Source organism: Nyctereutes procyonoides, unplaced genomic scaffold (assembly GCF_905146905.1).
Source record: "Nyctereutes procyonoides isolate TBG_1078 unplaced genomic scaffold, NYPRO_anot_genome, whole genome shotgun sequence".
Classification (NCBI taxonomy): domain Eukaryota; kingdom Metazoa; phylum Chordata; class Mammalia; order Carnivora; family Canidae; genus Nyctereutes; species Nyctereutes procyonoides.
In genome coordinates, this window is record NW_026575120.1 from 18478655 (window position 1) to 18501705 (window position 23051).

General features: G+C 41.1%; 1 protein-coding gene, 1 non-coding gene and 1 pseudogene across 3 annotated transcripts; 2 read left to right on the forward strand and 1 right to left on the reverse strand.

The window, feature by feature from the left end:
• Positions 1–28: 28 nt before the first annotated feature.
• Positions 29–16525, reverse strand: CHRNA6 (cholinergic receptor nicotinic alpha 6 subunit). 2 transcript variants are annotated; one of them, XM_055335319.1, is made up of 6 exons: positions 16447–16525; positions 14563–14702; positions 4922–4966; positions 2613–2722; positions 1531–2509; positions 29–160 (listed from the first exon to the last, which is right to left on the reverse strand). In XM_055335319.1, exons 1-6 carry the CDS (start codon positions 16523–16525, stop codon positions 29–31), a joined length of 1485 nt encoding a protein of 494 aa, XP_055191294.1. The 2 variants fall into 2 exon arrangements, with proteins under 2 accessions (XP_055191294.1, XP_055191295.1); XM_055335320.1 differs by lacking the exon at positions 4922–4966.
• On the forward strand, positions 2848–2920 carry TRNAE-CUC (transfer RNA glutamic acid (anticodon CUC)). Its single transcript has one exon. It is a non-coding gene; the product is annotated as a tRNA-Glu (tRNA).
• Positions 16526–16746: 221 nt separating the features above from the next.
• Positions 16747–18326, forward strand: LOC129516133 (small nuclear ribonucleoprotein Sm D3-like; annotated as a pseudogene).
• Positions 18327–23051: the final 4725 nt, after the last annotated feature.

Sequence of the window (23051 nt, forward strand, 5' to 3'; positions counted from 1 at the left end):
TTTCAAAAGGTAAAAGGAAAATACATCCTTAGGACTTTCCTGTGTTCCCCAGCAGTGGCTGTAGAAATAGCCCTGCAGTTCCAAACACACAGACAAATATAAACACCCAAAGAAATACTCTGTCTACCACCATGGCTACGTACTTCCAGTCATCTTCAACCTGAAAGGCAAACAAAAAGTCAAAACAATTAAAAAAAAAAAAAGGGAAACCATAGGGGATGTGTTTTGTCTCATAAATAAGCTGCTTTCTTTTCAAAGAAGACTTCCCTGGCAATTTTTAAAGCAAACATAATTTTATCGTGGTTAACTTGTGTTTCCTATATAGTTCACAGAACTTTTGTCTGAAGAGAGTGGATGCACATGCCCCTCTAGTGCCTCGTGCAGATGGCTACAGAGTTAGCAGGATCACCCAGAGCACAAAGGACTTTTCCTGCAAAAAGCATTCCCAAGAAAACCACTCGGATAGCTCAGTTTTTGCCATTGGCACCACTGGATATTCTGACCCCTTGGCAAGTCTGGGAAATGGGTTTGAGACAGGGGTGCAGGATGGGAGAAATGATGGAGGGCCCTCTTATCAGGAATAGGCAGCTCTCTTGCCCTCAAAGTCATGCTAGCTATGGAGAATTCATTGCTTTTCTCATGTCCTTCCAGTTTCTAACCTCCAAATTCTTATGCCTCCAATTTATGCCTGAGACTTAGTCTCAGGTTGTGTCTGAGGGCCCTACCAGATGATGTTTAAGACAACAATAACCCCTTGATTTTATGAAGGTGTCACCATGATGCATTCCCCCACCCCCTGCCTTGTGACTCACAGTCACAGTATCCTCCCCTGCACCAATAGAGCAGACTTCAGGTCTCAAGACATCCTTTCACTAGGAGATATGAATGCCGACAACTGCAGTATGAGGTCGAACCCTGACACCTGGCACAAATTTTCAGATGCCCGAAGCTAGTCATCCTTATGCTATGGAAAACTGGCATGATTTTCTTGAGGTTTCTCTTTGGAGAATGGGGGAGGTCCATGCTGCTATCATTAGACTCTGGGCAACAAAAGCAGAATATGTTGATGCTAAAAATATCCCTGAGGCTCCTTCAATCTACACCTAGATCCCTCTCCAGTAGAATAAGTGGGATTGGAATTGCAGAAGACTCACTCCCCTCTCCCAGCACTCTCAGGCTGCAGGCTGCTGTGCAGTTGGTTCTCCTGCCCTGGAGGCAGATCTTCCCATTCACCCTTCCTCCCTCTGCCACTGTTCTTAAGAAAGAGTTTCATTAACCAAGGTTGTCCTGAATGTTTATTTTAACCAGATTTCACTGGAGTTAACATTTCAAGAGGTGGAGTTTTGTTCTGAAACTATGGTTTTTCCTAACCAACCCCTAGGCCACTTCACCCATAACTGCTTAATAACTGAGTGTCAGTAATGCTCCCTGTTCCTCTTGTAAACAGAAGTCACACTGAAGATCTGACCTGGCCTACAAGTGCCTCTAAGCCCACTCTAGGTGGACAGGCTGGAGGAGCCATGTACCTACCTCCTTTGTTTCATTTTGGTTCTTCATGTTTTCTGCTATGAATTGAACACTATTAATTACATCTTCGACATCAGGCCAGTGCTCTGAATTTTCAGTCATCCATTGTAAAGACTGATGACTTAATCTTCTTTTGCTGGTGGCAAGCTCACCTGATTTATGACAGTGGCAGCATTCTTTAGGAAGTTTTGTCTCTCTATAATTATCAAAGTTGACTTTGGTGGGCCTACTGGAAATGCCTTTGGAGTTTTTATCAGAACTCGTCTTCCTCATCTTGTCCAGAGGCCTCCTCATCATCAGGATCTGGGGTAACAGCTGGAGGAAAACCGTCTTCACCCACTTGGGCATAGTGTGTGTTGCTGGGGTGCGATAATGTATGTTCAACACAAATACAGTCACCGCAATGGACAGGGTGACAAAAATCATGGTGAACAGTAGGTACTCACCCACCAGTGGGATCACAAGAGATGTGGATGGGATGGTTTCTGTGATTACCAGCAAAAACACAGTCAGAGAAAGCAAAACTGAGATACAAAGTGTCACCTTTTCACCACAATCAGAAGGAAGGTAAAAGACCAGCACAGTTAGAAATGAAATAAAGAGACAAGGGATGATGAGATTAATGGTATAAAACATTGGCAGTCTTCTAATGTAAAAAGAATAGGTTATATCTGTGTATATCTCCTCACAACAGTTGTATTTTATATCATGTTTGTAGCCAGAAGCATCAACAATTTCCCATTCACTGTTTTCCCAAAAATCATTCATGTCTACTTTAGATCCAATGATTAGAAGATCAATTTCAGCTTTGTCATAGGTCCAAGAACCAAATTTCAGGGAACAATTTTGATGATCAAAAGGGAAAAAAGTGATATCCATAGGACAGGAACTCTTGAAAATAGCCGGTGGAGTCCAGATTATCATGCCATCATATTTAAGAAGAGCTTTTGTCTTGCCTTCCACTTGAAAGTCACCAACAGCACTGCAAAGTAAACCAGACACCATTAGTAACACCCCTTTTGCTGTGGGTAGGCATGTACTGAAGGCAACTTTAGAAAGAGATTACTGTTGCCAGAAGCCCATACTTGTTGTAGAGGACAATGTCAGGCTTCCAGATTCTATCCGCAGGAACACGAAGAGTCTCAATGCCATCATATTCCATTGGGTTCCAGCGCAATTTATAGTCATTCCAGATCTAACGGCAAAAGTCAGTTGAATAAAGAATTTTAGTGACTTTATTCCAATATATTAATTCCATGTTGGTTTAGCAGGTTTTTTTGGAAAAAGTAAGTTCTTATTTAAAGAGTACATTGGAGGGGCACCTAGCTGGCTCAGTTGGTAGAGCATGTGACTCTCGATCTCAGGGTCATGAGTTCAAGCCCCACACTGGGCATGGAGCCTAGTTAAAAAAAAAAAAAAAACAGGGATCCCTGGGTGGCGCAGCGGTTTGGCGCCTGCCTTTGGCTCAGGGCGCGATCCTGGAGACCCGGGATCGAATCCCATATCGGGTTCCCGGTGCATGGAGCCTGCCTCTCCCTCTGCCTGTGTCTCTGCCTCTCTCTCTCTTTCTCTGTGACTATCATAAATAAATAAAAAAAAATTAAAAAAAAATTAAAAAAAAAAACAAAGAATACATTGGTTTCTATCAAAAGCTAGGAGATTAGGGATGCCTGGGTGGCTCAGCGGTTGAGCATCTGCCTTTGGCTCAGGGCATGATCCCAGGATCCCAGGACTGAGTCCCTCATCAGAGTCCCCACAGGGAGCCTGCTTCTCCCTCTGCCTGTGTCTCTGCCTCTCTCTGTGGGCCTCCCATGAATAAAGAAATAAAATCTTAAGAAAAAAGAAACTTAAAAAAAAAGGTTGGGAGGTTAAATCCATGGAGGATAGAGTGCTAGGAAAGAAACAAACAATCCAATCATGAAATGGGCAAAAGACATGAACAAGAATCTCACAGAGGAAGACATAGACATGGCCAACAAGCACATGAGAAAATGCTCTGCATCACTTGCCATCAGGGAAATACAAATCAAAACCACAATGAGATACCACCTCACACCAGTGAGAATGGGGAAAATTAACAAGGCAGGAAACCAAAAATGTTGGAGAGGATGCGGAGAAAAGAGAACCCTCTTACACTGTTGGTGGGAAAACTGTGTGGAGGTTCCTCAAAGAGTTAAAAGTAGATCTGCCCTACAACCCAGCAATTGCACTGCTGGGGATTTACCCCAAAGATACAGATGCAATGAAACGCTAGGACACCTGCACCCCGGTGTTTCTGGCAGCAATGTCCACAATAGCCAAACTGTGGAAGGAGCCTTGGTGTCCATCGAAAGATGAATGGATAAAGAAGATGTGGTTTATGTATACAATGGAATATTACTCAGCCATTAGAAATGACAAATACCCACCATTTCCTTCGACGTGGATGGAACTGGAGGGTATTATGCTGAGTGAAATAAGTCAATCGGAGAAGGACAAATATTATATGGTCTTATTCATTTGGGGAATATAAATAATAGTGAAAGGGAATAGAGGGGAAGGGAGAAGAAATGAGTAGGAAATATCAGAAAGGGAGACAGAACATGGAAGTCCCCTAACTCTGGGAAACAAACTAGGGGTGGTGGAATGGGAGGAGGGCGGGGGGTGGGGGTGACTGGTTGGCGGGCACTGAGGGGGGCACTTGACGGGATGAGCACTGGGTGTTATTCTGTATGTTGGCAAATTGAACACCAATAAAAAATAAATTTATTATAAAAAAAAGGATAGGGTGCTAGGTAGCTGAGCTGATTTTGGCAAATATGACTTAAATAATTAGCTATTGATTACTAGCTGGCTAAGGTTATAAATTCAACTTCTGTGTTCCACAGACTATATTCACTCTGGAGTAGCAACTCATTTCTAATATTAAAAAAATAGTTCAAGTGTACCATGATGAATTTGTTACAAAGTCTGCATAAAAGATTAAGACAAGAAGGAAAAATGAAATAGTATAACTGATAAAACGAGCTGGTGGGAATCTAACCCACAAGCTCTCATAGTCAGTTCCTGACTTCCCTCTGGTGCAGCAGGATCAAAGAGCTGGCAAGCATCTGACTCTGGGGCTCAAGTTACAGATATAAATAGGAGACCTGAGGCAGAAACCAGAAGGGACAGGTCTCTATGTCCCAGAGGACTTTATCACTACGTTTCAGCACCTGTGCTGTGTTTCAGCACATCAAGAAGCTGTTACAGAGCTGAACTTTAGGCTTTGGAAACAGATAGATAGTATTTTATGCTCCATCATAAGCTAGAGATGGAAAGAGGGAATATTAGTGGAATTTATCCAGTAGACATTGTTAGCCTGGCACATGAGTAAGATAGGTCCAAGGGAAGGACACATAATGCAGACACATACGTGACGTAGCCACAGATTGGTTTCCATGATCTGGTTTACTTCATCCTGGAAAAAAGAAATAACATTTTTAGCCTTAAATGTACTTGCTAATAAAGGTGGATCTTAGAACAAGAATTACAATGGAAGAGAGCCAAATCTGAGTTATTCATACTAACGGAGGAAAACAAAACCTAAAAAGTCAACTTATAAAATGCAACCAGAAATATATTTTAACATCTTGTTCCAACCATGCTCACTTTGAAAGAAACTGTAGCTTAAAAACTGTCTTTCAAATCAGATTTAAGTCTCACGTCTTATGTGAAGCCTTTCTGATCTCCATAGCTCATAAGGTTTCTGATTCCATGAAAGGAGGAAGAGAAGGGACTGTGGGAAGAAGGGAGGGTTAGTACTGCAGATGGTGATAGCTATCAGAACCTGGTTCATTGTTTTTACCATCTTCCTCCCGGTCCTTGAAAACCTCCCTTCCTCAGCTGTGCTCAGCACTCTCCAGGCTCTGAGTGCTGAGCCCAACTGCCCCCTTGAAACGTGAGCCTCAGCTTACCATGTGGTTTCCACCTGGGACCTGCCACTCTGATGCACCACATCCCAATTCTCATTCAAGCCATACTGATTTCTTCAATCATTCATTACTCAAATATTTATTGAGTACTGTGTGCTCTATAAATGCCGGGAATTTAGACACATGAAGGTAGGGGATTTTTCCATCCTGTTTACTGCTAAACTATTAATTGGGGAGACAAAAACTCAATAATAGATATATAATATAATGTATGACAGTTATAAGTCCTATGATGAAAAATAAAGAGGGATAGAGGGGTGTGTTTGTGCATACATACACACATGCACATGCACACACACAACCACACACATCTGTTTGAGACAGAATGATCAAAGAAGGCTTCTCTGAGGAGATAGATTAAACAAGTTCCTAAATGGCCTGAAGACAGTCATGGAGCTATCTGGAATAAAACATTTCAGGCCAATATACCAAATATAATATGCTCCTAAGCAACTACCAGGCTTCAGTGGGAAAACTACTGAAGACATATCCAGAACCTTCAGCAAGCTTACAACACAACTGCTTGGATATTAGGTATTGGGTATTCCCAGTGGCCAGCAGTGGGTTCCCAAAACTTACCAACCAGGGTGCCCAGGTGGCTCAGTCGGTTAAGTGTCTGCCTTCAGCTCAGGTCATGATCTCAGAGTCCTAGCCTGGGATTGAGGCCCCCATTCCCCCACACTGACAACCTCCCTGCTAAGCAGGGAGTCTGCTTCTCCCTCTCCCTCTCCCCTTCCCCATCGCTTGTGCACACTCTCTCTCTCCCTTCTCTCTTTCTAAAATAAATAAATAAAATCTTTAAAAAAAAAAAACAACTTACCAACCTTGCTTTACAAGACACATGGACACCTTTCATGTCAAATGAATTCAACTGTGGTTGACAGAATTGTAGCCAGGACTCAGACATTAACCTGCTCTTTTTCACTGAGCTGTTCTGTTGTTCTCTACTCCCCCTGCCAAGTTTCCTCCTTCGAATGGGTTTGCGTCAAATAATGGTAAGCTTCAGTGTTTTAAAAGGTCAACAAAAAGAGTTACATTTATGGTTTCCTATTAGCCAGGAAAAGAAAAAAAAAAAAGGAGTAGAGAGCTATACTTATCCATTGGCCAAGCAGTCCATGGCTGGTGCCTTCTGCTCATGAGAAGGTCATGTTGTGACCTATGGATTCCATCTAGTAGAGGCCATGTCAATAAACCATTGGCTGTCAATCAAAAATGGACTAACTATGCAATCCAGAAAGGCCTCAGGGGTAAATATCATAAGCATCTTCCAAAGACTGCATTACCTCTATATACTAGTATACTGTGTTTACAGAACTAGTGTATACTGTGAACTAGTGCATCATGTTCAAATAGTTAAAATCTGTTGGCAATATTATCCTGACAATATCCCTATCTTTCACCAAAACTTCTATAGGCTAGTAAAGCTCAATGTGGTGTGGACATCTTCAGGGGCGTCAGCCAACTTTCTTATGAATGAGGACTTTTTCTGGCAAGTCTTGTTCTCCATCCAATTCCATACCACACTGATGGTCATGGGCAGTATCATCAGATAGCCCAGCTGAAAGAGGCCAGAGATCCACAATACCATTCATGTTGCTGGGACCATTGCCCTATATCTCTTTCTTGGGAAAATAAATTAGTTGGCACCCTGCCTGAATTAAAGGATTGTAACCAATTTCAAACTGATTAGGCTCTGAGCAGCAGAGATTGAGATCAGAAAAGCCAGGTGGACTACACTTTCAAGGCCTTAAGTTTGTCATTTCAGATATGTGAGGCCATCGAAACACTAGGGGCTTTGTCTTGGATCTCTGTTGGGAGCACAGCAGGAGTACTCTTACACTGAAAGATCATCTATCCAGAAAACTTTGTGGCCAGTATCATTCTGTATGGCAACAAATACACTTCCATACAGAGGAGCAAAAGGCCTAGAGACTTTGAGAAGGAAGTTGATGATTGTGTGTCCTTGTTGTACTGCATCACAGAGCTATTCCCAGGGCTCACCGTGGCCCAATGACAACAATGTATATGGTCCACAGGGGCTTCCGGTGCCCCAAATGAGACCAGGTAGCTTATAATACACCAATAAGAATGGCTACATTAATGTCTGACAAAGTAGACTTCAGAAAAAAATGATTACTATGGACAAAGAAAGACATTACATAGTGCTTGAAGGATAAATTCACCAGGAAGGCATATGATCCTAATTGTATACACACCAAACAATGAAACAAAAATTGGTAAAGCTGAAAGAAGGAATAAATCCCTAATTATAGCTGAAGACTTCAACACTTCCTCTCTCAGCAACCTATAGAATACTAGACAGAAAATTGGCAAAAATATAGATCTGAAGAATACAGTCAATCAACAGTACCCAACTGACATATATAGAATCAAAAGAGCAGAATACATATATTTTTCAAGTATGTGTGGAATATTAACAAGATAAATCATATTTTTCATTTTTATTTTTTTTTAAAGATTTTATTTATTCATTCATAGAGACACACAGAGAGAGGCAGAGACACAGGCAGAGGGAGAAGCAGGCTCCATGCAGGTAGCCCGACACAGGACTCGATCCTGGGTCCCCAGTATCACACGCCAGCTGTAGGCGGCACTAAACCGCTACGCCACCAGAGCTGCCCATATTTTTTAAAAGATTTTATCTATTTATCCATGAGTGACGCACAGAGAGAGAGAGAGAGAGAGAGAGAGGCAGAGACACAGACAGAAGGAGAAGCAGGCCTCATGAGGGGAGCCAGACGTGGGACTTGATCCCAGGACCCCAGGATCATGCCCTGGACCGAAGGCGGCGCTAGACTGCTGAGCCACCCGGGCTGCCCGATAAATCATATTTTTATCATGGGCCATAAAATAAACCTCATAAACTTAAAAGAATTGAAATCATACAGTGTGTTTTCTGACTATAATGGAATCAAACTAGAAATCAATAACAAAAAGACAACAGGAAAATCTCTAAACCCACAGGAATTAAACAATAGACTTCTAAATAATACATAGGTCAAAGAGGATGTCTCAAAGGAGGGTTTTTTTTTTTAAGATTTTATTATTTTTATTTCTTTATTTGAGAGAGAGAGTGTGTGTACCACCGTGTGAGTAAGGGAAAGTGCAGAGGGAGAAGAAGAAAGAGAATCCCCAGCAGACTCCACAGCGAGCATGGAGCCCTGGGCAGAGCTTGATCTTATGACCCTGAGATCATGACTTAAGCCAAAATCAAGAGGCAGACACTTGGGGCGTCTGCCTTTAGCTCAGGTCATGATCCCGAGATCCTGGGATCAAGTCCCACATCAGGCTCCCCAGAAGGATCCTGCTTCTCTCTCTGCCTATGTCTCTGCCTTTCTCTCTGTGTCTCTCATGAATAAAAAAAATACATATTAAGAAAATCAGACACTTAACCGAGTTACCCAGGTGCCTCTCAAATGATATTTTTAAAAATACATAGAACAGAATGAAAATGAAAATACAACATACCAAAACATGAAGGACATAGCTTAGAACAGTGCTGAAAATAAAATTATAGCATGATATGCTTACACTAGAAATAAGGCCTCAAATCAATAATCCAAGTTTCTACTTCAAGAAATTAGAAAAAGAAGCACAAAATAAACCCCAAGCAAGCTTAAGGAAAGAAAAAAAAAGATAAGAGTAGAAAATTTGGGATACCTGGCTGACTCAGTCATTGAAACATGAAAGTCTTGATGTAGAGAATAAATAAGTAAACAAACAAACAAACTTTTTTTAACAAGAGTAGATATCAAAATTAAAAAGGAAAACAAAAGGCTGAGTCTTTGGAGGAGAAACAACAAAATTGAGGAATTTGTAGCAAGATTGACAAAAATAAAAACAGAGAAGACACAACTCACCAACATCAAGAATAAAACAGGAGCTATCACTTCAGATCCTATAGCCATTACAAAGAATAGACAATACTATAAACAATTTTATCATACACTCAATAATTTCTAAAAAGTGGACTAAAACCTCAAAAGCCACAAACTATCCAAATTCAAAGAAGTTGAAATTGACAGTCTGAATAGTCTATGGCCATTTTTAAAAATTGAATTTATAGTTAAAAACCTCTGGAAAAGAAGTATCTAGACCTAGTAAGTTTCCCTGGAGAATTCTACCAACCAGGTAAAGAACTAATATTAATTTTACACAATCTTTTCCAGAATGTAGAAGAGGATGGAACAATTCTAAACATTTTTTATGAAGTATTATCCAAACACAAAACCCAAAGACAGTACAAAAAAAGAAAATTACAGATCAATATCTGTCACAAACCCATCAATAAAGTATTAGCAAACTGATTCTAACAATATATAAAAAGTAATACACCAGGACACCTGGGTGGCTCAGTGGTTGACCGTCTGCCTTCGGCTCCCTGTGTGATCCCAGGGTCCTGAGATCAAGTCCCACATCTGGCTCCTTGCATGGAGCCTCCTTCTCCCTCAGCCTCTGTCTCTGTCTCTACCTCTCTCTCTGTGTCTCTCATGAATAAATAAATAAAATCTTTTTTAAAAAGTTATATACCATGACTAAATGAGATGTAAGGCTGGTTCAACACTCAAAAATCAATCAATGTAAGTTACCATATCAACAAGGTAGAGAAACCAAAATTAAAAGCACATTATTTTCAATTGCTTCAAATAAAACAAAATACTTACATATGTACACAATAATACATGAATAGGATCTGTGTACTGAAAATTACAAAATGCTGATTAAAAAAAGGGCTAAATGGAGAAATATCTTGCATTCACGGGTTGGAAGACTCAACAAAGTTAAATATGCCACTTCTCCCCAAATTAATTTATAGATGTGGTACAATTCCTTTCAAAATCCCAGCAAAGCTTTTTGTATACATAGGCAGCTTATTCTATAAGGCTTAGGCCCTAGAATAGCTAATATAATTTTGACAATGAAGAATAAGGTGGCAGGAATCACTTTGACCAATATTAAGACTTACTGGGTGCCTGAGTGACTCAGCCATTAAGCATCTTCCATCAGCTCAGGTCATGATCCTAGAGTCCAGGAATCGAGACCCCACATCAGGCTCCCTGCTCAGCGGGGAGTCTGCTTCTCCCTCTCCTCCTGTCCCCACCCCCACTCCTGCATGTGTGCTCTCTTTCTCTTTCTCTCAAATAAATAATTAAAATATTTTAACTAAAAAACAAGACTTACTATACAGTTACAGTAATCAAGACTGTGTGGTATTGGTGGAGGGTTAGTCATATAGATTAATGGAATGGAATAGAGGACCCTGAAATAGATCCATACAAATATGCTCAACTGATTTTTCACAGAGGTACACAAGCAACTTAATGGAAAAAGGATAGCCTTTTCAACAAATGACACTGGAGCAACTAGACACCACAGACCAAAAAGAGAGAGAGAGAGAGAGAGAGAGAGACCAAGCCTCGCATTTTTTTTTTTAAAGACTTAATTTATTTATTCATGAAAGAAATCAGAAAGAGAGGCAGAGACACAGGCAGAGACAGGCTCCATGCAGGGAGCCCAGTTTGGGACTTGATCCAGGCAACCCTGGGATCACGCCCTGAGCCAAAGGCAGATGCTCAATCACTGAGCCACCCAGGCATCCCTAAGCCTCAGATTTTATACAAAAATTAAAAATTAACTCAAAATGGATCACAGTCTTAAAAAAATAGAGCTTTAAGAAAAAAAATAAAAGAAAATCTCTGGGATCTGCTTAACACCAAAAGCACAACACATAAAAGGAAAAATTTATAAACTGGACCTCATCAAAATGGAAAAGTTTGAGTGAAAGCCCACATGAAAAAGATGAAAAAGAAGCTACAAACTAGGGTAAAATACAACTGACCCTTGAATACACAGGTTTGAACTGTGCAGATCCACTTATATAGAGAATTTTTATAGCACTGTGCTATAAATGTATTTTCTCTTTCTTATGATTTTCTTAATAACGTTTTATTTTCTCTTACTCTATTATAAGAATACAGAATATAACACCCATAATATACAAAATACATGTTAATCAAGTGTCTATGTTATCAGTAAAGCTTCAGGTCAACAGTAGACTACTAGTAGTTAGATTTTGGGAAGTCAAAAGTTATATGAAGAATTTTGACTGTGCTAGGGGCTAGTGCCCCTAACCCCTGCATTATTTAAAGGGCAACTGTATTTACAAACCACATATCTGGCAAAGCATTAGTATCTAGAATATAGCAAGAACTGTCAACACTGGACAGTTAAAAAAAAATCAAACTATCCAATCAGAAAATGGGCAAAAACCCATGAACAAATATTTCACCAAAGAGCATATACAGATGGCAAATAAGCACATGAAAAGATCGTCTATGTCATTAGTCATTAGGAAAATGCATATTAAAACTGCAATGAGATATCATTGTATACCTATTAGAATGCCTAAAATAAAAAAAATAGTGACAACACCAAATATTGATGAAGATGCAAATAAACTGGATCACTTATATATTGCTAGCAGGAATGTAAAAGGATAGATTCACTCTGGAAAGCATCCTGGCAATTTCTTTAAAAAACTAAACATGCAACTACCATATAGCCCAGCAATTGCACACCTGGAGATTTATCCCAGAGAAATGAAGATTTATGCTCACACAAAAGCCTATACCCAAATGTTCATAGCACTTTTATTTGTAATAGAATAAAACTGGAATCAACCCAAATGTTCTTTAACCACCGAAAAGTGAAATAAACTGCAGTGCCTAAATACCACACAGCACCAAGAAGAAATGAACTATTGATACAGTCAACAACTGGGATGAGTTTCCAGAAAAACCAATCCCACAAGATTACATACTTTATGATTCCATTTTTATATAACTTTCTTGAAATGACAAAAATTTTAAAATAGAAGACATATTAGTGGTTGCCACTGGGAAAACTAGGCAAAGTGTACAAAGGATCTTTCTATTATTTCTTTTTTTTTAAGATTTTATTTATTTATTCATAGAGACACACAGAGAGAGAGGCAGAGGCACAGGCAGAGGGAGAAGCAGGCTCCATGCAGGGAGCCTGACGTGGGACTCGGTCCTGGGTCTCCAGGATCAGGCCCTGGGCTGCAGGTGGTGCTAAACCGCTGTGCAACCGGGGCTGCCCAGGATCTTTCTATTATTTCTTACAATTGCATTTGAACCTACAGTTATTTCAGTAAATAAAAATTCAAGTCTTCCTTACATTTCCCAAGTCTCCCTTACAGCTAGAGGTTGTCAGTGAACCAGGAAGCAGAGGATGTTAGTAGGGTTAGTAGGACTTCTAGGAAAACCCCTCAGGAAGTCACAGATGTCTGTTACATGTCCTTCTCCCTTCCTCCTGCTTATCATCAAGGATGTGAATATGATGAGTGAAAATCAGCAGTTATCTTGGACCACTTTGGCAACACTGAGGGAAGAAAGCACATGGTGATATAGAAAGATGGAACCTTGCTCACTGTCACCAATGTATGGTTTATGCTTTAAGCATCACGGTCAATGTGATTGGCATCCCCTGAATGTTGTGCAGTGCCTAACCTGAGCAACTGAATACAGTGGAGCAATCACTAACACCATGAAGCCACCTGGTATTAATCTCCTAAACTGTTAACCTTTACATTTCTATTACATAAGAAAGAAATAAACTTGTTTTATTTAAGCCATATTTTTTAAAAATCTCTGATAGTAGCCACATGCAAATGTCAAAATCTGTATGCTGCCATCCCCACCACCATCCTCAGAACAATGTCCTGGAAAGAAATATCAACCAAGGATTTGAAGTGATGTTGTACAGTGAAATAGAAATAGTGAAATAGTGAATAGTGAAAATTAGAACAATCCAACCACAGCAAACTATAGCTTCCAGCCAGGTAGGAAGCCAGTAACCATTCAACACTATTTGGGGGTAGAAAGGACCAGAACAGGTACCAAATAAATATTTTTTAAAGAATGAGTAGGCCCATCTAAGCAAAATAAAATGTGTTTTTTTTTTTTTAACCAGTATATACTGGTATATACATACTTCCAGTTTGGGCCAGAAGCCAGAGAACCAGGCCAGGGGTCAGTCTCATCCACTAGGAAGCATGGACTGGAGAAACATCATGGGCCCTGACTTCACATCTGTAATTAAGATCTTTCCCCAGTGAACCCTGAAAGCCACCACTGTTTCCTAAGGGGCAAAGTCTAGGAGAACAGAGAATTCCTTCCTTATCCATAGGCTGGGACTGATGAAAGGGGCTCTCTTTGCTGTGCACTGTTGTCTCAGGAGGTCTAGCTTTAGCCTTCCCCTATACTTCCTGAGCCTACCTATTCCTGGCATTTGGTCCGCAGGCCAGTTCTGCTCCCTCCTATGCCTTGGAGCCCAGAACCCTGCTCTATGTTATAATACCAGGTCCCACTACCTCCTCTCTGAGCAATTAGGACATGAAGGTTATTCAAAGGATTTATACTGCAGTCCTCCTTGCTCTTGAACATAGCAAGAAATTCAAATTCCCGCCTGTTTTCTCACACTGGATGGAACTATATGAAAGAAGGTGATTTTCTTTTTCTTTCTTGCATAATGTAGAAGACTTAAAGCCATTCTTTTTCTATGGAGTAAAAAGAACATGAACTTTGGAGTCAGACAGGCTCAATTAAAATCGCAGTTCCACCATGTTATAGTTGTACTACCTAAGGAAGGTCACTTAACTGAGCTTCCCTCCAGCTATAAAATGCAGATGACAGCCACTAAGTGTAGACAAAGTGACTGGTGCAATGGAATTAGCTCCCTTTGTATTCTCCCTTCAACTTCCCCTTTGCCTCTTTGTTTCCTAAACTGGCTCTGGAAGCACTTCCAGAGAGACACTGCCTTGATGTAAGTAACTTTAACATTAGTGGTAAAGTGTCTTCTTCCCAACAGGAGGACTTCAAAGGGCCAGCACCCATGTAGATGTGCGTTTGTTCGTATTTTCAAAATTTCTATATTTACCATGTGCAACAACTGGGACAGTGTTTGAGAATTGCTCTGCAACCCCCACTGCTCTCTGCAGAGTCAGGGTTCCTCCAGGAACATGTGAACTGACGGCACTTACCACATTAGCCAGTTGTGTGATGGCCACTTCAAAATGCACTGTGACGGGATCAGAAACATTTTCTACAGGCCTGATGAACTGGTTATAATGAGAAAACAGCTTGTGAAAGAGCCTCTCTTCAGATGCACAGCCTGCAGAGCCTGCATGGCCAAACAGAGGAAAGAGTTAGAGAAGCAGAGAGAGTGCTCACAGGGGTGGGGAAGGTTCTGGCAGCTTCCATCACCAAGTGACATGAGCAGTGGGGTGTCCAAGTGAGCACTCCTGGCCTGCGTTCTGTCCACCCACACGGACTTCCCCTGGTGCCCGTTGTATCTGCCTCTCAGGGCCTCAGTTGGTTACCTTTGCCCTGAAGATAAAAAGGGTAAAATGCCTATGTCCCATAACTATTGTGATAGCAAATAAAATAATATTGGCAAGAGCACTCGTAAAAGTCTAATACACCGCGAATATAAAGGGATAGCATGAAATCCAATTCTTGCTTACGTCACTGAGGATGACGATCTTACTGATCTGGTTATTATGGAAAAGTCCTGCCCTTTCTTGTCAAAATACTGATTCAACTACCTGTTTCTACAACAGTGAGGTATTTAGCTAGGGAAGCTTCTCCAAGCATATTGAAATAACTAGTAATTGTATTAAGATCTTAACAAGCCATAATCCTTTTTAAAATCAGCTTTGAGTTCAATTATTCTGGAGATTTGTGTAAGTGCAAAGTTTTTAGGGCAAACAAATAGTTTCAAAAGAATTCAAATTTAGTCCTTAAATAATAGCATTTTAGTCACTAAATTTTAGATAGTTTAATGTGTATGTCTGTATTCTTCCAAGAATGCATCAAAAGGAGGTTACTTGCCTTCATTTGACATAATTCATTTCATTCATACCCCTCTGTATCCCTTACAGAAGCCAAATTTGACATCTGAAGTACTATTTTACAAATTTCCCAGAGGGATTAGAAATCCCTCTGAAAGAAAGAAAATTAAAGGGACTGAAAATTCAGCAAAAATGAACAAAAGGATAGCTGTTGTATCACTAAATAGTCATTTGACAAATGGACTTGGAAACACTGAAACTCTGAGATTCCAGCAGGGAAGAACAATTTTAAATGTAAAATAGCACTCTTAAAAAATAAATAAATTAAATAAATAAATAAATAAATAAATAAATAAATAAATAAATAAAATAGCACTCTTGTTACCATAATCAATAAGGGTAGCAATATTTCTACATAAAACAGACAATAAACAATTCTCTCCATTACCCCATTATCCATTCTCCCCACCCCAGACAGCATGGGTAAAGCCTCCATCAGTCTTGAAGAGCAAACCCCTGCAAAGCCAAAAGCACGTGGAAATGTGGTTTTCTTCAGCAGAATAGCAGCTAGCTGTTTCCAAGTCTTAACTTTTAAAATGAGTGATCTTACTCTTAGGATCCATTCCAGCATAGTAATATGACATGCTTCCCAAAACAATGATGATTACCTTCAAAATGGAAGGGTTCATGGAGTAAGTAATAGTATCAGCTAACAAATAAATCACAGCTTTAAAAAGATATATTCAATACAAATACAAGTAAGTCAGCTAAATATATCCAGAGAAGGTATGGATAGAAAACTGCATCATTATTATCACCACCAGTTTTTTAGTGGGACAATAAAATATGGTTTACAGTGTTTCATCGTCCTCTCCACCCCACCCCCTAAATCTCATGTTACATGTTAAACTTCCCCAGTAAGAAATAGATTAATTAGCAGTTATAACCGTAGTAATCCCTCTGCAGACCCTTAGACATAGGGCATTTCACCTGTGCTCAGTCGAACACAACTAGAAAAGTAAACACATGTAGCCAAAAAGAGAATATGAGAAAAAAAACAGAAATAAGACCTACCTTTCAAGCAAGGAATGAATATACACGAGCAGAGGCACAGACCAAAGTGAAGGAATCCCTGGCCCTTGCTGGTCAGCATGATTAAAACACACTTTGATTCCTTTATAGTCAAAGGATTGTGGATAACAAAGACCTATCAGACAGCCACATGCATCAGACCTTTAAATCATTAGAGTCCCACTGCAGTCCATGTGTGTCTTCTGTGAAATAAAAACATTCACAAACCTAACACTGATGTTCCCAATATCATAAAGTGGGGCTCACACAAGGCCAAATAAAAAGGATTCAATCTGATGTCAGATGAGTCATCACTTTGCTGTCACCCTAGATCTCTTTTTGTGTAAGAACAGTGAAGGAAAGCGCCGAGGAAACGGTAGGCAGGCAGAATGGAAAACATTGCCTGGCTTAGATCTTTCTGTAGCACAGTTTGGGCAGTAATTCTTGGGGGAGAAACACTCGTTTACTGAGCCCCAAGTACAGGCACAGCATGTGCTAGGGTCCCAGGCAGTGTATTCTGATTCACCGAATTCTCTGGTTAATCAAGGCCATCCTTGTTACTAAAAAAACTTACTAAAATAGGAGTCTCCTGTCTTAATAAGCGTGGCTTAGAGCAGGATTCATCTGATTTTGACTCCAGGGCTTTTAGTGTTTTGTCTTTCTGAGTTCAGGAATCACCATCCAGGACTAGAGATTAGGTATCTGAGAACCAGAGGGATGAGTATGGAACACAGAATGCCACCTGGACAGCCCTATGTTTATTTCAACATCCTTGTCATCAACTGGTTTTCTTATAGGTTCCTTCTTGTCTCTATAAGTTTAGTGTCGATGGGGGGATCCCTGGGTGGCCCAGCGGTTTAGCGCCTGCCTTTGGCCCAGGGCGCGATCCTGGAGACCCGGGATTGAATCCCACGTCAGGCTCCCGGTGCATGGAGCCTGTGTCTCTGCCTCTCTCTCTCTCTGTGACTATCATAAAGAAATTAAAAAAAAAAAAAAGTTTAGTGTCGATGGGATTCTGATGAACTGGGCCTTCTGGTCAGATTTTGGTGTTGGTTAAAGAGGAGATAGGCCTACAACAAAAGGAAAAAGTGACCCCAGAATGAGAGAAAATATTTGCAACCACATGTCTGATAAGGGATTAATACTCAAAATATATAAGGAACTCCTAAAACTCAATATAAAAAAAATCCAATTAAAAAATGGGCAACGGGGGCACCTGGGTGGCTCAGAGGTTGAACATCTGCCTTAGGCCCAGCATGTGATCCCAGGGTCCTGGGATCGAGTCCCACATCAGGCTCCCTGGAGAGAGGAGCCTGCTTCTCCTTCTGCCTATGTCTCTGCCTCTCTCACTGTGTCTCTCATGAATAAATAAATAAAATATATTTTTTTTTCAGTTTAAAAAAGGAACTACCAGGAGCAGAGACCCACGATTTACTTGGCTCACACCTTCACAGCTACCAGAGTTGCCTCCGCCCCCAAAAGGAAGAGTAAGCGGAGCCAGTGAGAACTCTCTTCCTGATACATGTGCCGATTAAAGTCCTAGGCAGGCCTGAGGGTCACGTGGTGACACGTGAGACAAAACCAGCAATGTGTATCGTGGGAAACTCTTTGAGGCAAAGGGCAACATGAATTGCTGGGTGGCCAACATCACACTCACATATAGAGAAGGCCAAGTGGCACAGCTGGGGCAGGTATACATCCATGGCAGCAAGATCCGCTTTCTCATTTTGTCTGACATGCTGAAAAATGTGTCCATGTTAAAGAGCATAAAAAATAAAAACCAAGGCTCAGAAGCTGGCCGGGGAAAAGCTGCTATTCTGAAGCCCCAGTTGGCTGCAAGACATGGAATGGGGTATGGAAACATCTTATAGAAGAGAAGATAAATTTATCTGTTGAACAGACTTTTGTTATCTTTTCTTTTAGGTTATCTGGGTTCGGGAAGGTGTGCATGTTTGTACATGTTCTAGGTTTTCAATTGACATCTTTCTCTTTAGATCAGAGTAAACTAAAATATGGTGGTGGTGGTTAGCCTATTTTCTTGGAAAAAAATAAAGAAAGAATTACCATATTATCTAGCAATTCTACTTCTAGAAATAAATTCAAAGGAAATGAAATCAGTATTTCAGGGAGATATCTGATTTCTCTGTGATGGCAGCATTATTCACAATAATCACAGTATGGAAACAACCTAAGTGTCTGTCGATGGGTGAATGGACAAAGATATGATGTGTGTATGTGCATATTGTGTGGAATATTATTCAACCATGAGAAATCCTGCCACCTGGACAACATGGATGAACCTGAAGGACAGTGTGCTCAGTGAAATAAGCCAGACAGAGAAAGACAAATACTGTACAATCTCGTGAATGTATGAAATCTAAAAAAGTCAAACTCATAGAAACAGAGAGTAGGAGAGTGGATCCAGACTTTCAGTTATAAAATTAATCAGTTCTGGTGACTGATTAATCATACTACAGTGACTATAGTTAATATATACTTTAAATGTGCTAAGAGAAGGGCACTTGGCTGGCTCAGTTGGTAGAGCACGTAACTCTTGAGCTCAGGGTCATGAGTTCTAGCCCCACAGTGGGCATATAGTTTACTTAAATTTTTTTTTAATTAAAATTAAAAAAAAATTCTAGGTAAATAGATCTTAAGTGCTCTCACCAACACACATACACAAATGATTACCAAGTGAGGTGATGGATATGTTGATTAGCTTGACTGTAGTGTCATTTCACAATGCAAATGCATATCAAATCATCACACTGTAGACCTCAAATATATATAATTTTTATTTGTCAATTAGGCCTCCAGAAAGCTGGGGAAAAGAAGAAGAATGAGACTGGAAGATGATCCCTTGGGTCCTTCCCACCCAAACATTCTGTGACATTATCCCAAAGACAGTACACTTTGCAATTGTGCAGAGTTCAGACCAATGACTTTCCTCAAAATTCTATTAACCACATATCTCTTGAGGGAATGAAAAAGGAAGCAACATATAGAACCAAACTTAGACCAGACAAGTGCTGGCTGCCTGCCTGCTTTAGATATGTCATCTGAAGATGTTACTGAAGTGCTCCCCTTAGCAGATGGGCTTTTGTCCTTTGCTAGAATGTCCTGTGGAGTCTGGAGAGAATCTAAGGTGATAAAGAGAAAAGCCTGGACAACACTTTACCACGATGGATAAAATGCCAGGTCATATCCTGAAATGAGGCAATGCCTCACTCATTTTTGGAGTGAAACACAAATTGTTGGACCCTGGCTCACGGGTGCCAACGTGGCCCGGTGGACGCCCCAGAGACCCAGACCCCAGACAGGCAGATGCAATTAGCAAGAGGGTTTATTGAACGTTTGCGCAAACGGGCTCTCCGCCTCCGAGGAGGAAAAGAGCCCCGATTAGCAGTTACAGGTATCTTTTAAAAGGCAAAAGGAAAGAAACTTCCTAAAGACAAAAGAACCGCGGGAGTCGAATGGCATCCAGGTTGATTTTGGGGAGGGTCAACATGAACCTATTCAGGGACATTCCAATCAGGGTGTGTGTGGGGGGAAACGGTTTTCTTATTGTAAACAGAATGCTTTTAGTTGCTAAAATTTCAGGAAGAAGACTGGATGGGCTGCCTCTGGATTAGGGCTGGCCCTACTTACAAGGGGGGGAGGTTTCTTCAGTGACAGAGCTGGAGGAGGTTAAGTAACTTGTCCAACATCCTCCAAGTATCAGTACCAGAATCTAAATACAGGTCTGTTTTGTTGGACCCTGGCTCACGGGTGCCAACGTGGCCCGGTGGACGCCCCAGAGACTCAGACCCCAGACAGGCAGATGCAATTAGCAAGAGGGTTTATTGAACGTTTGCGCAAACGGGCTCTCCGCCTCCGAAGAGGAAAAGAGCCCCGATTAGCAATTACAGGGATTTTTTAAAAGGCAAAAGGAAAGAAACTGCCTAAAGACAAAGGAACCGCGGGAGTCGCGTAGCATCCAGGTTGATTTTGGGGAGGGTCAACATGAACCTATTCAGGGACATTCCAATCAGGGTGTGTGTGGGGGGGAATGGTTTTCTTATTGTAAACAGAATGCTTTTAGTTGCTAAAATTTCAGGAAGACGCCTGGATGGGCTGCCTCTGGATTAGGGCTGGCCCTACTTACAAGGGGGGAGGTTTCTTCAGTTTGACTCCAAAGTCCATATTCTTCCCTCTGCATTCTTGGTCTCCTGTGAGGCTCTTCTGTGACCTCCGCTTGTTAAATCCCCTATTCCTCCCATTCTGCACCTTGACTCCTGGGGACAGGCGGTGTGTTCCTGGAAGAAAGCAGAGCTGATTGGGACTCATTCCAGGAGATTGCTCTAGAGTGGTTCATTAAGGTGACAGGTGATGACTATAGAGGATTGATGGATAAAACAAAAGATGTGAAACAACAGTTTTCTTTTTTCTTTTTTAAAGGTTGATTTATTCATTTGAGAGAGAGAGAGAGAGAGCGTGAGGAGCAGCAGAGGGAGAAGGAGTAACAGGCTCCCCACTGAGCAGGGAGCCTGGTGCGGGACTGGATCCCAGGACCCGGGATCACAACCTGAGCTGAAGGCAGACGCTTAACCACTGAGCCACCCAGGCACCCTGGAACAACAGTTTTCTTGACAGACTGCAGCGTCCATCTGGTAGAAAGTGTGAAGAACAAATCATTTAAAGCCTGAGAAATAGAGTTGAGGGTGTTGGTGCTTTGGAAAACAGCCAACTTGATTTTGAAGAAACCTCCCCCCCCTTGTAAGTAGGGCCAGCCCTAATCCAGAGGCAGCCCATCCAGTCTTCTTCCTGAAATTTTAGCAACTAAAAGCATTCTGTTTACAATAAGAAAACCGTTTCCCCCCCCACACCCTGATTGGAATGTCCCTGAATAGGTTCATGTTGACCCTCCCCAAAATCAACCTGGATGCCATGCGACTCCCGCGGTTCTTTTGTCTTTAGGAAGTTTCTTTCCTTTTGCCTTTTAAAAGACACCTGGAATTGCTAATCGGGGCTCTTTTCCTCTTCGGAGGCGGAGAGCCCGTTTGCGCAAACGTTCAATAAACCCTCTTGCTAATTGCATCTGCCTGTCTGGGGTCTGAGTCTCTGGGGCGTCCACCGGGCCACGTTGGCACCCGTGAGCCAGGGTCCAACATCACCAGAAAAATGTGATTAAATTCAGTGTTAGAGATGATTTCACCTCTCCCTACCCAATTTTTCTTGTCATTTTTACTCACTGTCTCTCTTTTCTTTTAAAGTTTATTTTGGGGCAACCCCGGTGGTGCAGCGGTTTAGCGCCGCCTGCAGCCTGGGGTGTGATCCTGGAGATCCAGGATCAAGTCCCACATCGGGCTCCTTGCGTGGAGCCTGCTTCTCCCTCTGCCTGTGTCTCTGTCTCTGTCTCTCTCTTTCTCTCTGAGTCTCTCATGAATAAATAAATAAAATCTTAAAAAAAAAACCTTTCCTTTAAAAAAAATAAAATAAAGTTTATTTTGTTATTTTAGTACTCTCTTCCCCCAACGTGGTGCTTGAATCCATGACCCCAAGATCAAGAGTCACACACTTTTCCAACTGAGCCAGCCAGGTGCCCCTCTCACTCTCTTACCACTGCAGACAGTCAACAAAATTGGATAGCTCCTGGGCCTGAATTTACAGGAAATATGTGCTGTGTTTTAAATGCTTATGTAGAATATACATTCTCCCACCCAAAGAAAACGTTTACACTCTCCTCTTATCATCAGAAAAATGCTTGAGTTTTGTAATTCAATTCTGGGTTTACATCCTGTTTCAATCCCTTTCTGAAAATTGCAGGGAGAGAAGTTAAAACCAAATACACAGAAGAAAAGAAGTATCACTTAAAAAAAAATTTTTTTTTTAAATTTAATTCAAGAAACAAAAGAATGAAAGACATCTTGTCTTTTCCTGGTGTTGCTGGTTACCACTCAGTCATTAGTTCAGCTGTGCTCTCGAACCAACCAGAAGCAAGATGGTTTATGGAGGTGGAAAGGCTGAAGGGAAGGTGAGATTCATCAACCTGGGAAGAGTCTATCTCGCCCTCCCCGCCCTCACCCCCACCTCCTGGGCCCCCTCATTCCTCTTAGCCCATCCCAAAAGAAAAAAGGAAGACATAATGCAGCTTAACTTTTCCAAGGCTATAATCTGATAAAAACTGAGGATCCTACAGCTCCATACCCTTATGTGTATCAAATAAAAAGTGACATCTAATTCCTGGGGATTCCTAACCCTGGGGGGAGGTATCTGTGGCTGGTCTCATAGTTTTCCCAATTTCTGCTCCCAGTCACCCCACCTCATCCCTTTTAAAAATAACATTCTAGAGAGTGAATGTGTCAGGAAACTGATAAGCTTCAAGGCTCATTGTTGGGTTCCTTTTGGGTTATTGTAGACACTAAGTTCAATTTGGAGGTTTTCTGAGGAAAAAAAAAGTGATACTACTAATACGAAACTTTTAATTATTAGTATTATTTTAAGCGTTTCCCCCCTCCAGTTGCTTAGTGAAAGCCATTGCCTCACTCGCTCTAAAAATAAAGGTGACTGTTTGATAGTTGTGTGCTTTGTTGAAGTCTGAGGGCTTTTTGGCATAGAAACTACACGAA